Source organism: Anguilla anguilla, chromosome 10 (assembly GCF_013347855.1).
Source record: "Anguilla anguilla isolate fAngAng1 chromosome 10, fAngAng1.pri, whole genome shotgun sequence".
NCBI classification, from domain to species: domain Eukaryota; kingdom Metazoa; phylum Chordata; class Actinopteri; order Anguilliformes; family Anguillidae; genus Anguilla; species Anguilla anguilla.
This window is the reverse complement of record NC_049210.1, coordinates 18,016,510-18,033,984: the sequence shown is the minus strand read 5'-3', so window position 1 is coordinate 18,033,984 and position 17,475 is coordinate 18,016,510. Positions and strand designations below refer to the sequence as shown.

The 17,475-nt window shown below is 48.1% G+C and overlaps 1 protein-coding gene across 1 annotated transcript; it reads left to right on the top strand.

Annotated features, from left to right (window-relative positions):
* The first annotated feature begins 169 nt into the window (after positions 1-169).
* On the top strand, positions 170-15,533 carry zbtb34 (zinc finger and BTB domain containing 34). The gene is made up of 2 exons (XM_035379149.1): positions 170-312; positions 13,676-15,533. The coding sequence occupies exon 2, from the start codon at positions 13,709-13,711 to the stop codon at positions 15,299-15,301; it is 1,593 nt and encodes a 530-aa protein (XP_035235040.1). The 5' UTR covers positions 170-312; positions 13,676-13,708; the 3' UTR covers positions 15,302-15,533.
* The last annotated feature ends 1,942 nt before the right edge of the window (positions 15,534-17,475 follow it).

Sequence of the window (17,475 nt, the reverse complement as noted above, 5' to 3'; positions counted from 1 at the left end):
TTTGAATCCTTGTCAAAACAGAAAAACACACATAGCGTGTCAGCATGTCATTCCTGCCAAGGCAGCGGACTGAAATTCCAACTCTTAACTGTACCCTGTCCTGGGCATCGAATATGTGTTCCAAGAACTTTTAAGGTTTTTGGATCAGTGCGTTCTCGACCCGGAAGTTTGCGCTCACGGGAATTGACATATTCACTTCCGGTGAGGAATAGCTGGAAAACAGCAGTCGGCGATACATAGCTGGAGTAGGAGGAGGCCTGGAGCAAAGCGAGCCACTGTCGGGGGAATGGGTGACATTTGATCGGGGAAAAGGTGAGGTTGTCAATAAATTGTTTTAAAAAACCTTTATCGGAACACTGTAGTCAGTCACTGACTCCCTTCGTGGAGGTTCTAAAAGCATGTATCGGTACCTTGTGGTCTCGCTATGAAATTGGCGGATTTTGGTGCCAGCTTGCTAGCAAAGCTAGCTTATATCGCACTACAGCAACGTTAAATGTTAGCCAGATTGCTAGCCAGCTGACTGCATCGGTCGAGTTTTATTGACCCAAAAATAAACGACTATTACAGATATCACATTGCGAATCTGCAGCAAGTTATCTCGCTGTCCAGTTTGCTTGCGAAGGAGCAGTCGTGTTGCAACTTTCGCTTGCTGTCGCGATGGTACATTAGCTAATGTTAGCTAGTTTGCTGGAATGGCTCGCGAGTACGCTAGCCGTTATCAAATGAAAGGGAAACATTTTTGGAGGAGCTAGTGCTAGTGCGTTTGCTAGTTTTGTACTGATCCGTATAGCTAAATTGAATATCTCAAATGTCATCGCATATGTGCGGGTTAGGTAGTAAGTTTGGGATTTCTGCAAACAATGGAAGATCTCTGATAAGATTTGTGAACTTGACAGAGAGCGGCTTACATGAACTTCATATTTTTGTGGGCGCGGGGAACCTCCTTTTAACGAAGAATACAACTTCACCAGCTAGCTGTACCACGTTACGTTTACGTGTTTTCTGGATAAATCAGTCTAACAATTAACTTATGTTTATGTCAGCGTTTTGACATGGCTTATACTTTTTTGCCAGCACAGATCTAGCAAGCTAGCTAGTTACCACGCTACAAGAAACAACTTGTCTTGACTTAACTTGCTACTAGTCTACTCACTTACCGTGATAGCTAAGTTAACTAGAATCTTAACCAGCTGCAAAATGGATTGCAAAAGTAAATTACGATCCTCGCCTTCATGCCCAGAGCTTATGAGATGGTTTTGGAATATATCGATACCTAACGTAAGTTACTGACATTTGCTAATGAAGTATCAATTATAGCAAAGATAACTAGGCTGTCGTTACAGCTGGCTAGCGTCGTTGGTCCGTGAGCAGTCGAGCAACTGAGTTTTTGATTTTGTGTGCAATTTGCTACCGTTCGTTTGCTAAACGTTACGACTTTGTGTGTGTGTTTACATGGGAAAAATGTGTATGTATATAATGTGTATATATATATATATATATATATATATATATATGTGTGTGTGTGTGTGTGTGTTTATGTATACACGTGTGTTTATGAAAACAATTTTGGTTGAATTGGCTCATTTGCACGTCGATAACCACGTATTGGATATTATCTTACTGGCCAGCAAAGACTGTCCGCCAACTGCAAGGTTTGTGTTTTCTGGATATGGCTTGCGTACTGGCTACATAATTACAACTGGTGTAGAAATTCATATCGAGTCAAATCGGCCTGTCACCAGTCTCAGTTGAAAAGTTGTATTTAGCTTCCTGCTAAGCAGAGGCATTGAGCATAACCGTCTACACTTCGCTTGCTAGCTGTGCACATTGTCCGTTTCAGTGACAGCTATGGATTAAAAAAAAAAAATCACATTGTAGTACTAACATAGCACAAGTAGCTATCGCCTGGTGCAAGTCTTGGGTGTATCAAGACAATTTCCGTTCGAATCACATTGTAGTACTAACATAGCACAAGTAGCTATCGCCCGGTGCAAGTCTTGGGTGTATCAAGACAATTTCCGTTCGATGCACCATTTTCTTAAAGGGTTGCTTTTGAAACTCAGGTCTGAGTTTCTCATTAAGCTTTTGGTTTCCATTTTAGATTTAACTCGAACTAAGTGGGGTGGTGTTTTTATTGTCACGTGGTTTGCCTTGATTCACCCGGGGGAGTTTAGGAAAGGACAGATATATATATATATGTGTGTGTGTGTGTGTGTGTGTGTGTGTGTGTGTGTGCGCGCGCGCGCGCGCATGTATATGTATATAATATTGTCAACACATACTTTTTATGATTTACTTTACAGGTTATGTCTAAAACAAGGTTTGGAGGAAAAAAAAAGTAATGATCCATATTGTGTATTTTTGGTTATTGAGATTGAGAAAGAAATATGGTTGCTACATTTGCATGAATCTGGGATTTCGAAGTTGCAATCATATGAAATATTTTGGCGTTCTCAACGGGGTATGCCTGATTGGCACCCATGGGGAGCCAAATCATTATAAATGATACCAAGTACACAGTCTTCACACTAGAAGGAATTGTTCTGCCAGAGACCGGCATGTCATATTTATACTTTCACTGCCTCACTGGCTTATGCTTCATCGTAGACCATATTGTGTCTTTTTCTTTAATGTATATTATGTATGTACCCTAACCCTTAACTGTGGGCAGATAGGAACAAGGTTGAAAGTTTTATATAGTTACCAATTAAAACCTGACAAGGTAGTACAAAGGGCATACGACTGGCTGTGAGCCACAGAGTCATTCAGTTCACCATAGTTCCAAGGGTAGGGTGCCAAGTCCCTAAATCACCTTCGTTGAAATCGGTTTCATTGACAGTGTTTGTGGTTTCTCCGTAGACTTCAGTTGCCTGCCAAGCAGCGCTTTGAACAGGTTACAGAGGCATTGTGATTGTTCAGAGAACACCCCGCACGTTAATTATTATTCTTTTTTTTTTTTTTTTTGTAATGTTGACAGGGATTGAATCCATCGTGCCAGCGACACAACAACAAAAACCGAAAGCTGCAAAGCCTGCACAGTTTAATAGCGCAGGTTTTTATTTTCCCGGTCTCTCTTCCCCCCCCCCTTTACACACAGCTTTGAAGGTGTTATTTTGTGGCATTGTTGGTTGCAGGCACGTCCCGCCCAGCCACTCCACAAATGTTTTTACCGCAGGCTTTGTCAGAGCACATACAGCCAAACCGATTAAGCCCCGTGCACGAGTAGGCATTATTGCCTTGCACCCATTAAACCCGCATTTTTATAGATATGGCTCCTTTAAGGGTATGTTGTAAAAGGACTTGGTTGGGAGCCTCTCCCTCTCTGAGGCAGCTTTGGCCATTGGCAGCACAATTGGAGAACGGGGGGTGGTTGGAGGCTGTGTAGCGGTTTTAGTGTTTCAGTCGTGTTGTTTGTTGGGGGGGGGGGGGGGGGGGCGTCAGATGCGAACTGAAACCGAAGCGCGCTAGGCGTCAGGCGGGGGACAGCTGAAGGGGTCGCTGTGTCGGTATCGTTTTGGCACGGCACCCCAACTTTTGGCCGGCCCAGTTTAAGTGCGGCCAAAGCAAAAAGAAGGGAATGCTTTGTGCATCGAGCTCAGTGCAAAATAAATTAAAAAAAGACCGGTAACAAAGTGCTATTTTTATCTGTACTGATTATACCAGGCAAATGCGTTGAGCATTGGTTTCCAGGCCAATTTGACGATGGCTGTTTTTAATTATCTTTTTCTTTTTCTTTTTTTTCCTCCTTTTTGTAATTGTGCCACGATTCAGCTGAAGCGGTTTCATTATCGTCCCGCGCTCTGATGCGAAGCCACGGCTTGTCAGATCTGGCTCTCCAGCATTGCCAAACGTACCTCGTTTCAGCTCTGGCCAGGAAGAGAGGCATGCCCTTTCTGGTCGGGTCCTTTTGAAAACGGCGCACCCCTTTCATTTCTGTCCCCGAAGAGCGGGGCGCCCTTTTTCGGTTCGGGCCGTAGGAAAAAAGGCGCGCTCTTTCGCTCCGGGGCCTCCGCAGGCGCCGTGCCTTTTTTTTTTTTTTGGTTCGCGGCGTTCGGAACGCCTTTTTCCGCTCGGCCCTTTGAAAGCCGCCGGGACGCGAGAGCTGCAGGTCGTTCCAGTTCTTAGACCGTGCAGCTGTCACAGGGTCACGGTTCGTTGGGTTTTTAAATTCGGCTTTTTTTTTTTTCTTTTTTTCCCCCTTCCTGTTTTCTCTTCACTATATGTTTGTTTACCAAGGATAGCTTCAGAATATGACGAAAGCAGCCATTCTGATTAATCCGGTCTCATGTCTCTCTCCCTTTCTCTTTCGCATGAATGCGCACACACGGCAGTAGCCATTTTCCCTGCTGCATAGCTCTCGAAGCACCGCGGCAGACCGTGCTGTTAAAATTGCGTCTCCTCCCTGCTTTTTAGTCTTGAGTGAGGGTCTGGGTCATCGCGAAGGCCGTTCTGAAGTACGGCGATGCCGCTGCGCTCCGGTTTCGCGGCCTGCCTCTTGCGCCATAACGTGTCTGGCTCAGAGACCCTTGCAATTTGTGGATTTAGTGGGGTTTTTTTTTTTTGAGTGTCCACATCATCCAGCGCTACCAGTTCTCAGCATTAATGCCTGAATGCGGTGAAAACCAAATGTATTCGATCCCTGTGTGAACTTAAACAAAAATGCGGTTCGTTGACCTCCACAAGCTGGTTTATGGCGATATAAAAATTTGCAAGAGGCCGAGCCTTGGCAGTTCTCCCCTCAGTACTCATTATCAAGAAGGCCAAGGCTACCGCGCTGATATCTGCCCGCTCATTAAATGGTAAGCGAATGGTTCATGAAGAAAACATTTATTTGGCCTGTGTTAATCTGAAGCCTCTGGCAGAAGCGCCCTCTGAAGCTACGAAGCTGCGAGACGCAATGCTTATTAGCCAGACTGCTTTCGTGGTAACTCGGGGAGACCGTGTTTTGTGGTCAGCTGAAACCAGTACTTTTACTGGTGGTGTAATCGGGCGAAGCTTGTCCCGAGGATAATCCCCTGTGTGAAATATGGAGATGGGTCTTGTTTTGTAATGGGACTTGTTTTTGCCCTCCTCTGCTCCAGTGGCCCTTATCAGATATGAGGGGGAAAGGCATGCTGGGGCATTCGGTGTCAAAGCAGCACTAATAACCTGCTCCATCTGCTGAGGGCGACAGGCTTGGACGCTCCAGTGCGATAACGACCCGGAGAGCATTTAAGCCTAAGCCCTCTCCAGACCGCTGGCCAGTGGAACGTCTGCGGTTCACGTTCTTCAACGCAGCTAGGCGGAGGGCGGTCGACTCGACCCCCCATGTGAACCCCCTTCCCCCATTCACATTCTGTACCGAGGTACCCGTCTCTATCTGTAACCCTCTCTGCTTTCTCCCTATCTGAATATAGTGAAACGGCACACAAGGAGGTCATCAGGCGGTCTCTTCTTCTTTATAAAAACAGCACGAACGTGACTGGCTGTGCGGAGACTGTGCCTGACTGAAACGGTCACAGTTGTTCCTGAGAAGGTCCTGACAAAGCGAAGATGTCTCGGTCATCAGAGTCAGGGAGATGCACTTACGCATGATTGCAGGGGCAGCAAATTCTTCACGGTTTTTCTGCAGGAGGAAAAAGTGCCATTTTGCGTAGTAGCAAGTGCTGTTGGCTCATGTAGTGTATGCAGTACACAAGTTATCACAATGGCATTTTCTTTGCTTGCATGTTTCGCCGAGTCTGATTGTCAAAGAGTTGGGTACATTTTGAGGCCGCTGTATGTATTATCTGCTCATTAACTTATGGTAATGTTACATCTTGTATGCATGTAAGCTGTTATGTAGGATTGATGCAATGCCCTTAACTGTAGTTATGGGTAATTATTTTCCTTTGGCGGTACAGTAGTTTTTAGGATTAATCCCTGGGGATTGGCAAAGTGCTCTCACCCCCCCCCCCCCCGCCCCCCCCACCCCCCGCCCCCCCCACCCTCCCACCATGTCCCGCACCCCGCTCTTCAAACATAAGAAAATGTCGCCATTCTTTCTTTCAGGAAAGCGCTCTGCGGCTCCGCGGGCAGAAGAATGCGGCACGCTCTGTCATCTCTCTCGCGGTCTCTCCCGCAGTGCTCTGCTTGTTTAGCAAATTCGGTGGGACTGGGGTTTTGCAAAATAGGCAAAAACGCCGCCCCTCGCGAAACGGCCGCCCTGCCGCTTGCTTTCCCGGCGCCGCTCGCACTGCGTCTTCCCCCCTTTCCTTTCACGCTACGCGTCACGGGCGGGGTTTCTGGGGCGCGAAACAAGTTTGCATTTCCACAGCAATGACTTTTTTGAGGCGTTCTTTGCAGTCCGTCGAGGACAGAATGTCCCCTCCTCCCCACCGTATATTTGTTGTTTTTCTTCCTCTCCACTTTTGTTGTTTTGAGCCATTTTCCCCGTCTACGTGCATCCCGAACATGCGAACGCGCTCAGAGCCGCGGGACAGCCTGCCAGACGCGGAGAAGAGAGAAACCCGGCTCCTCGTCGCGTCTTCGGGTTTCAAATGTGACCGTTTAGCGTTCGGTGCCTGTTTTGGGTTGTTTACGGTTTGCGCGACGGGACGGCGGGTTACCTAATCAATGCCGAAAGGAATTTGACGTTGGTGGAAAAAACAATTCGGCGAAGTGGAAAATCCGCCGGACTGGTTTGGCAGAAAGCGGCGGTTTCTTTCTCTTCTGTCTGGGCTGTTTCGGAGAAGAGCGGAGCCTCTGTGTGTGGAAACGCTGGAATCCTTGAGATAATTGCACAACTGTCCGGTGGGTGGTAACACTGGACCCGGACAGGCTATGTTGGTGCGGGGGGGGGGAATTGCATTCAGAGAATTGCAGGCTGTTCACCTCTGAATCCTGGGCTGGGGCCAGGGCTATGGGGGGGGCGGGGGGGGGGGCAGGCAATCGGCACATGCTAAAACCACCCGGACTAGAATCCAGGAATCCTCCGCCCCTTGTTAGGAGAGGGAGAGCGGGGAAAGCGTTTCTTGTAAAAAAAGTGATTCTCCTGCCAAACTGGTTTACTCCCACTCTGTGCTAACACCCTGGGACTGTGACCTCAGACATGTGCAGCGAGAGAAACGGTTACGTTTCTGAACCGCGGAACAGTTCAGGCTTCTTCGCCAGTCCCAACAACAAACTGAGGATTTGCCTCCCGGGTGTAAATAACAGCCCTAATATGTAGCAGTTTGAGTTCTGCACAGTGTTTGCTAGAAGCAGGTTGTTGCCTTTCCTTGGTAGAAGCCAGCTGGTGGTGGTGTGCAGATGGTGTGGTGAAGCCTGGACTGGCTCAATCCCCTATACATTAGAAGTGTATTTGCATCTCTACACTAGGGCTTTCTAAAAAAACATTTGCAGTTTGAAGTAATTTTTTTTTCCAAGTTTGAATCACTAAGGTCCCATGTTTGGTGTGGGGATGATAAGATCTGGTTGTGTGCAAAGCAACGTTGAGGCATGCTAACAGTTTAAAATAAACCCACAACAGTGTCTCAGCGATGTAATTCGCCATGAACCAAAAAACGTTCTTCCCTCGACAAGTTGACGGTCTCGTTCTCCTTGGCAAGAATGTGCAGCGATGCGTCTCCAGCACGATGGACAATTGGACATCTGTCGTAACTCGGCCAGCAGGAATTTAGCACATTTTTCCACGAAAAACAGTTTCCGTTCTGCAGCTTTCGGTGAGATTGGGTGTTGGAACAAGTTAAAAAATTGGTTGAATGTGCAATTGTGTAGTGCTGGCATGTCAGCCTTTTTGCAGTTTGTTGTCTGTGATATGTTTTTGTGGAGAAATGAACAGGGATTTTCCCCCTATTAGCCTAACTATCGCAGCCGTCAGAGTAGTCGGCCTTGAATAGTTGTGTCCTGTGCTTCTGTTAGCCCACTCTCTGTTGTGCCCTGGCCCTATACATTACAGGCATTTAGCAGACGCTCTTATCCAGAGCGACTTACACAACTTTTACATAGCATTTTACATTGTATCCATTTATACAGCTGGACATATACTGAAGCAATTCCGGTTAAGTACCTTGCTCAAGGGTACAACGGCAGTGTCCTTACCCGGGAATCGAACCTGCGACCTTTCGGTTACAAGCCCAGTTCCTTACCCACTGTGCTACACAACCTATACGGTTGCTTGCTGTGACTTGGCTACTTAAATTCTTATTTGATTATTTTATAATTCACGGTTATCACATCATAAATATAGTCTAAGAGGATTATGCACTCATTTATTACCAGGAGTTGGGGAGTTACTAGCTACTTCACAATGAAGCATGTTAAACTGTCAGTGATAGAGAATGTACTGGTTACAGGTGCTTCACTTATTGATTTTAAAACCAGAGACTTTTAGCTGGGATTTCTGACTTAGTGGGCTCCATAATGTATGGGGTAGTCTTTTATTTCTTGATTTGGCTCTACTCCACAATTTATGAAATAAAAAATGTGGTTGAAGTGCAGATTCTCAGCTTTTATTGCAGGGTATTTTTATACATGGTGCAAGTACAGCACTTTTTATACATATTCTCCCCATTTCAGAGGGGCGACATAGCTCAGGAGGTAAGACCGATTGTCTGGCAGTCGGAGGGTTGCCGGTTCAAACCCCGCCATGGGCGTGTCGAAGTGTCCTTGAGCAAGACACCTAACCCCTAACCACTAACTGCTCTGGCGAATGAGAGGCATCAATTGTAAAGCGCTTTGGATAAAAGCGCTATATAAATGCAGTCCATTTACCATTTCAGGGCACCAGTAGCAGCATTTCATGGTCTGTTTATAAGGAATGAATGTATTAATTTCTGCATGCACTTCGTGTTCTTATGTGAAGCACGGTCATGGAAGTACTTCTAATGGTGTTTAAAAGTTACTCATGTTTACATAGCCTACTAATTGCATACATATTGATGGTAAAATCAGAAAAAAGTGATTTGGTAACGAAAAAAAAGAAAATCCGAAAAAATGGAATTTGAGGAAAAACTAATTTTATGAGGCGCTACATCTTTCATTGCTTAATACATTGCTTAATAATTGCTTAATAAATGTCAAGCCCGGGCAAATTACATTGCTGAGCCAACACTTATTTGCTGGGTTCATTAGTTGAAGCTGCTGGTCAGATTGTTAGTTCAGATAATTGCATGATTTTATGAACAGCACTTAATACAGTGGTAGACCTACTACTGCACAATATGCAACAAAAAATATTACATTTTGAACAGTGTTGTCAGTGTCCTGTTTCATTATACTGCTCCCTTGTTGTGGACGATGACGCTTGGGTCTGTAACAGATTAAAGGGGGTGTCACTGCGTATTATTATACATATCTGGCCTGAACAATATACTTCTGCAGATGATATTTCTCTGGTCGAATCCATGCCATTTTAGAAGTTTAAATTCAAACTCCGTTTCATGCCCATGTTGACAGCCCTGCTCTGTACCGTTAGCTGCATGCCTTCAGGACAGCAGCCAGCAGCGCGCTGGAGCCAGGCCAGCGTCCCCCACCCCTCAGCTCCCAGGAGGCCACTGAGCATGCTCAGAACGCCGACGGAGTTTGGCAGCGTCCGGGAGGCAGCTCTGGAACCCGGAGTTCATTTCTGTATCTGTGTAATGATTCTGGCGCAGAGAGCTTGCCCCATCCTTTAATGGAGCGGGGTCTTTAGGCAGCGCTGTATTGGGTGAGGTGGGCGTAGGCGATGTAGAGAGGCCATAATCTTTTTTGCCCCCCCCCCCCCCTCCTCTCCCCTCCAGAGCCTCTTTTCCAGCCAGCAATTTTTTTATGGTTGTCGCCTCCACCAGCCGCCAAGTTTCCCTCCCCCCCCCCCCCTCGCGAATACACTTTCACTTAGCCTCTCTCACACTGTCCGTCTCAGCGTATATCACGCATTCTCTTTTACTCCCTCTCGCCCTCTCTCCAGCTGTCTTTCTTTAAGTTATTCTCTCCTCTCTCTCTCCCTCTTTCCATCCCCCTCTTTCCCTCCATCTTTCTCTCTCTCTATCTCTCCCTCTCTCTCTCTCCCTGTCTTGCCAGGACGTGGGCATATGGGTTAGGGACAGGTGCCTTGGCAGGCTCTGGCAATTGGAGAAAGTGTTTATGTTCCCAAACTGCTGACTGAGTCCCAGTGCAGAGGATCCTGCTGAATCGCCGGAGAGCTGAGGGAGGGCGGGAGGGAAGGAGGGAGTGGAAAAAAATAAGAAGAGAAAGTAAAGCGGGGAAGGGAGCGGCTTTCTCTTCCTTTATTCCCGTTTACAACAATCCCGTTTGCTCCTTTGATCCAGCACTTTGAACGTTTTGCCTTTACTTTCCCAGCGCTTGGATTGCTTTGTGGTATTTTATTTATCACAAAGCAATAACCGTGAGCCCTTTCAAAACCCTGAGGTTAAGCAAGTTTGCCCGCTGCCAGATAGAGCACAGAGTGGCTCGTAGCGCTGCAGTGTTTGCACCATCTCGCATGCACACGCAGCTCTGACCAGCGTACAGCCCCGCCCCCGTCCCTCCCCTCCCCTCCCAGCTCAATGGTGCCTGCTCCCGGCTAATGCGCTAGCGTTACTAGCGAGCGCGGGTCAGAGGAGGATGCCGTCCCGTGCCGTGCCATAGCGCACCATGCCCTTGCGTATAAATTAGACTTGGTGCAGTGCGGCACGGGCGCGCAGCCTTGGCTCGGCGTGGGGCGGCTAGCTCGCGGCCGCTAGCGCGCACGTACGCGGATACGCATCTGTTTACGTCCGCTCGTTTGTTCGGCTGCGGCTACGCCCGCGCGTATGTATGGAATGTGTACGCGTACAGCACTCTCATGAATTATTCACGCCTTTGATAAAGATGAGCGGTATGGCTGCATAAATTAAACAATATATAGGTAATGAGCTACAGTGTATGCTGGAAAAAATTATATTCGTTTATGCTAGTATGTATATTTCTTCTCAAAAAGATGTGATGCGCATATTCACACCCCTGATAATTATTGTCAGGAAAGTTGAACCAAAAGAAATTTACATGAACATGCCGCTTCATCTGCATAAATCTGCATTAACATGGTGAATTAATCTCAATCGTGTTGCCTCCCATGACTATCCTGTAACGTTAGGGTATAAAAATAAGATAAAACGCATGTAAAATCCATGTGCCATCGATCACCATGGGGAAAGGCACAGGTTTGATGACCTTGACAACAACCCCTAAAAACTTAAAGATTCTGCTTTTCACTTTTGGGTCAGTAATGAAGAGTTTTGAAACCAGTGGAAACGTGGTAATCCTGTCTGGTGGAGGACGGGAGTGCGTTTTGCCTCCTCTCGCAGCGAGACAGATGGTTCGGGAGGCAGAGAAGAATTCCGGGGGCCGCAGCCGGAGATCTGTCGGCTCGCATCTTGCTGCAAGACGCATCGGTCGCATCCTGGGGACGCAGTCGGTCTCCAAATCGGCCATCGGACGCCGCCTTCCCCGCCAGCCCCGCCCCGGGAAAAAAAAAAAGCCTCCGTTGCGCAATTAACAGAGAGGAGCATCTGGAGTTGGCTAAACGGCGTCGGGACTTCGATTAGGACCAGGTGTTACGGTCACACGAGACCGAGGCGGGACTTTTTAGCCACAGCGGCAGCGGCCGGTTTTGGCGTCGGAAGGAGGTTGCTTTTGTTTTCGAGGACCGTCATGCCTACGGTGAAATATGGCGGTGGAACTTTGATGTTTTGTTTTGTTTGGGGTTGTTGTTCTGCATCTGCTGGCCCTGGGGCCATTGTTAAGGTTAATGGAATGCTGAACTCCCAACAAATACTAAGACGTTTTGGCCAAAAAAACTGGTCTCCACTGCCAACAAGCTCAAACTTGGCTGAATATTGGTCTTGCAGGCATACCTCAAAGTCAACCAAGAAATGGTAAACTGACCACAGAATTATCATTTGCAATGGTCATTTCAGTCCCCAGTCTTAAACCCGATTATAAAATTAGTGGTTTTGGTTGAAGAGGCATTTGGTTCACGACTGCAGACTAAAAGATCTGAAGAATCTTGAAAGATTTTATATGGACTCCCCATATGTTGATGAATCTTATAAAATGATTTAGCAGACAACACTGTAGTGTTATGCTTACGAAGAGAGCGTGCTCAAAGTGCTGATAACATTCGTGACACTTTTTTTGTGGAAATGAATGCATTATTGGAGGGGGTTGGGGACGGGGGGCGGGGGGGGGGGGAGTGCCTCATCTGGCTGATTCTATTGAACCATCGTTAAAGTTAACTATTTTCCACATGTTTGAGAATTCAAATATGGCTCAGTGCATGTTATTTTATATATTTTATGTTTTGTTCAGCTAAATCTAGGGTGTAAATAATTGTGCAGGGTTCTAGATAGGGCATGCCTTTGTGAAATGTCTTCTTTTTTTTTTCGGGGGGGTGCTACACGTTCATGCGACACATTCATGCTGTAGGGATTTTCACTTCAGATTCAACATCTGCCTGTATTTATTTCTTGCTGTAGGCAGGTTGCTTTTAATTGAAGCCCCTTTGATTTACATTACGTGGGACGTGCTCTTATGTGTTGTGCTCATGTGCCCTCGCGGCTGTTTGGGAGATAAGAGCTTTGATTGGTCAACACCCCACGCTCTCCTTGAATCATCTCAAGACACGGACGGCCTATGCAGTAACCCTTCATTTCCGCCTTGTCCCTCCCATCCTTAAATTGCAGTGAACTTAGCCAGCCGTGGTATGAAACTTATCTAAAATGTGCTTTGCTGACCAGCGTCTCAAACGAGTCCAAAATATCTGGTGTTACGGGGGAAACCTTTACATGCAAAGTAAGGATCGACTGAGGTCTAGAAAGTGTCTAGATATGTTGCTTGCTTGTGGTAACACTGATGTTGTCCAAGGGAATTTTGCAGTGCTTTTGTAGATAACCACAGATCGCTGCTGTTGGTGAAAACATTTAGTTGAACCCCAGGTAGGTAGGTTTTTTTTTACTGAATATTGAATTATTGAATATCCTTTTTTGCCCAACATTTTCTTCCATTTTTGAATGTCCCATTACAATTTTAAGCTATTGACTCAAGACCCTTGTCCAGTGACCCTGCATGTACTGCTAGGTGTTTGTTCTTTTGTACAGTCAATCATCTGAGCTCCACAGCTTTTGCATCGCAAGACTGCACGTACTGCACATAATGGCTGAGGTAGACCACAGGCACCCCATCCCCCAGAATGTGGGGTGTTTATGTATGGTGAGGAGCAGAATGCCCTGCTGGGCAACCCTCCCTCCCGGGTGAGGTTATGGCCGGCCCGGTCACCTCATGGGACCTCCCCAGCCAGTGTTTGCACTGACACAGCTAGGGTACGATTCTGGGTCCCTTGAGGGTTGGTGGTGATCCTGATTTTGCTGGGGGAGGAGTCAGCCTAAATCAAATCAGTGAAGATTTCAAGTGATACTTTTGGTTTTGTTAAATTGTAGCTTTTGTGAAGGAAGTGTCAATCATAGACTCAAAGACACTGAGGTTCTTCTGAGGTTACTGAGGTTAATTTTTGATATTCCAAACTTGGACTTGCCGTTTGTTACCTGTCATTCATGTCCATTAGCACCCATGTGGACTTCACATTCAGTACCGTAGCTTTTTCATAATGAAATGTAAAGTTGGCGTGTGGTCACATGCTGAAGCGGTGGACTGACCCCCAGGTTGAGCCCTAATGGCTGTGGTTTGTCCTCTCCCGCAGGCTGTCAGCGAAAAGGAGCGACGCACTGGAGACATGGATGACAGCAGCTACATCGAGTTCGACGTGCCCGAGTTCAGCAGCGGCGTGCTGAGCCAGCTGAACGAGCTGCGGCTCCAGGGCAAGCTGTGCGACATCGTGGTGCACATCCAGGGCCGGCCCTTCCGCGCCCACAAGGCCGTGCTGGCCGCCAGCTCGCCCTACTTCCGCGACCACTCTGCGCTCAGCACCATGAGCGGCCTCTCCATCTCCGTCATCAAGAGCCCCGAGGTGTTCGAGCAGCTGCTGGCCTTCTGCTACACGGGCCGCATGTCCCTGCAGCTCAGGGACGTCATCGGCTTCCTCACGGCCGCCAGCTTCCTGCAGATGCAGGCCGTCATCGACAAGTGCACCCAGATCCTGGAGGGCATCCACTCCAAGATCAGCCTGCCCCCCGGAGGCAGCCCGGGGAAGGACGGCGCCCAGGCCAGCCGCAACGGCGTGAAGGACGGCAGCCTCTTCGTCAACCCCACGCAGATCTCGCCGCCGTACTTCTCCCGGCAGGCGGTGCTGACCGCGACGGGGGGAGGGGGCGGGGGCGGGGGCGGGGCGGAGGCGGGGAAGGGCCTCCGCGTGGCGGGCTCGCGCGCGGCCGAGGAGGGCCAGTCGGACCGCGGGAGCAGCGACGGCGTCTCGGAGCAGGAGGCGGCGGCCGAGGGCGAGCAGGAGCAGGTGGAGCTGATCGGGCAGGACGGGCAGGTGACGGACGTGCGGGTGAAGCTGGAGAAGGCCGAGCGGCCCAGCTGCTCGGACAGCTCGTCGGCGGGCGACGACGGCTACCACACGGAGCTGGTGGACGGCGAGCAGGTGCTGGCCGTGAGCGTGGGCTCCTACGGGCCCGTCATCCAGCCGGCCGGCTACGCCTACCCGGGCCTGGCCTCGCCCTGCTTCGTCAGCCTCAGCAGCTCCAGCCCCTCCCGCTCCATGCTCAGCGGCTACCGCGGCGGGCGGGGCCGCCTCAAGCGCCCCACGGCCGTCACGCCCGACGCCCTGAGCCACGGCGCCAAGGCCAGCAAGGAGGACGGGGAGCCGGCGCCGGGCGGCGGCGGCGGGGGAGTGGGCGGCCCCGGGTTCGAGAACGACGTGCGGGAGCGCAACCTGCGCGGGCAGTGGTACCCCTACAACGAGCGCCTCATCTGCATCTACTGCGGCAAGTCCTTCAACCAGAAGGGCAGCCTGGACCGCCACATGCGCCTGCACATGGGCATCACGCCCTTCGTCTGCAAGTTCTGCGGCAAGAAGTACACGCGCAAGGACCAGCTGGAGTACCACATCCGCGGCCACACGGACAACAAGCCCTTCCACTGCCAGATCTGCGGCAAGTGCTTCCCCTTCCAGGGCACGCTCAACCAGCACCTGCGCAAGAAGCACATGGGCTCGGCCGACGGCAGCGGCGCCGGCCACGCCGACTCGCCGGAGCGGGCCGAGGGGCCCGGGGGCCCGCGGGAGCCCGAGGACGGCGCCGCCGCCTCGGAGGGCGGGCCGGCCTTCGGGGCCCCCTACGCGGAGGAGGCCCCCGGCCAGGACAACGGCGAGGAGGGCGCCCGGTGCAGTCCGGAGGAGGCGCACGCGTCCCGGTGCGATTTTTAGGGCCCCGCCCACGACCCCTCCTCCTCCTCCTCCTCCTCCTCCCTCACTTTCCCGTTTTTTTGTCCATCGATTGAAAAAGCTTTAAGATGCGTCCTCCTTTTTTTTTTTTTTTTTTTTTTTTGTTTAAATGGTTTCTTTCGGAAGAACGGCATTTCGCTGTCGTCCGGATCGGGTCACGTCGTCACCCTCAGTGTAACGTTGGGGGTTTTCTGCCCCCCCCCCCTTCGTTCTCCATAATTGTGAAAATGTTTTCTCAAGAAAAACGAAAAAAAAAGAAAAAACAAGAACGAGAAAAGGGTGCTTTTAAAAAGTAGATTCTCTCAAAGGGAAGGTGGATTTTTTTTTTTTTGGAGTATTATGTCCGGGTGGCCACAATAATCAAGGCCTCCTTTTTTGGTTTTGTGTGTTTCCTGTTTGTTTTTTTTTTGTTTTTTTTTTTATCTTGCTATGTTTTAAACGTATTTACAAGAGTAATATAGGCATGTTGCAATAAGAATATTAATAATGTGAAATTTCATATAACAGATCCTTGTCATATCACATCCCTACCTGACCTGTTTTTTGCACATACGGCCGTTGTAGAGAGATTTTTAAAAAAGGTCGCTTTCTCACAAGGAATGGTTTTCTGCCAGTGCAAAGGTTTGAGTGGCATATCAATACCTCATGATACAAACACTTACTCATAACGAACAGTATTTAGCTTTTTTTATTGACAAAAAAGCCTCTTGGGTTCTACCTCATACACAGGAACCCAAATACGAAGTTAAAACGTTTAGTTTTTTTTTAAATCTTCGTTTTGTTTCGGGGTTTATGCGTTTCAGCTATGAACCCTATACAAAAACACTTACACATCACCAAGCCTAGATACGTCAGTGAAATATTCCTTGCTGTTTGCGTGAACTAGGGACTTTTTAACGTCCGGAGCTTCCGGAGGTAAATCTGGAATCGATGAAGTCGTCGTCGGCAAGCGCGCATGCTTTGATTTTTTAGCGAGTTAATTCGGCGGACGGCTCACGGAGAATAAGATTCGAAGCCTGTCGTTCAGTGACGAGAAAAATCAGCGAGCAACACACTTTAACACAATGCTCTTTTCATTTGACTCCGCATAGCGGGTTCTTGGAAAAATCATGAAATACCTTTTTTTTTTTTTTGACGTGTTGACAGAGGGCGGGGGAGTCGCGTTTAATCAACTTGCCCGAGATTATTCTTTTCAGAAGCGTAAATGTAGAATGTAGCGAGAGCGAGTAAGGTGAGGTTTATTGCAAAATCTCACTGCATGTTTCAGCAAGCAGTTGTCCTTCAAGGAGAATTTGCGTCAAAATATTTAATTTGTATAATTAATGTATCTAATAGAGATGACCACATGTACAACCTATATTTTTATGGAAATATATATTAAATTATATACATGTATAGTACATAGGGTTATATGTTATAGGCCCCATCTTTTTCACAAAGATTTTTTATTTTTTATTTTGAAGCAGCAGTAGCAGTTGAGGCTAGATGGGTTTTCCTGTCAACTTCAAATTTTCAAAGTTAAATGACGGATTTAGCTTTGCTCCACACGTCTCCTGTTGGAAATGAGGACTCCAGCAGTCGTGTTTGTCAGTTACTTGTACAAGTGTAATATTTTTACAAGTGCAATGTTGTTTGATGCCAAAGTGGATGTTGAGGGTTCCTGCACTTAGTTAAAATGAATTGTGGTGCTGCATATAGGCTACCAGAGAACAAAGAGAAAAACTAAATTAGTCAGTCATTATATGTTGTGCCTAGATTCCCTTGTTAGTGCCAGTTTCACCAGCTAGTGGTAAAACAGACTCTTGTTACTTTGTGGCAGCCTTTTTGATGGTGAGCGAGTTTTAAGAAAATGAAAGTGAGACAAAGAAATCAAAAACTACGCCAAAAACGAACCTAGGGAAACTTGCCTGTTGTATTGGCACCTAGGGAAACTTGCCTGTTGTATTGAAGTAATCTTTCTGCCTGTGGTCTTTAAAGTAGCCTAAATGCAGTAAGGAAGAAGGTAGTAGAATAAAATAAGGCAGTTAAGTTGCATTTCCACAGGCTCATCAGTGTTAGAGACGGTCAGGAAACAGTGAGCTGGTTTGTGTTTGCTTTGTGCATCTCTGCTCAGCTGTGTGGTCTTGCTGACGGTTCTCATTGGAAGTCTTACATGG

What these genes read in the sequence shown, in the direction of transcription:
- zbtb34 (XM_035379149.1), top strand. Translation starts at nt 13,709, where the DNA reads ATGGATGACAGCAGCTACATCGAGTTCGACGTGCCCGAGTTCAGCAGC.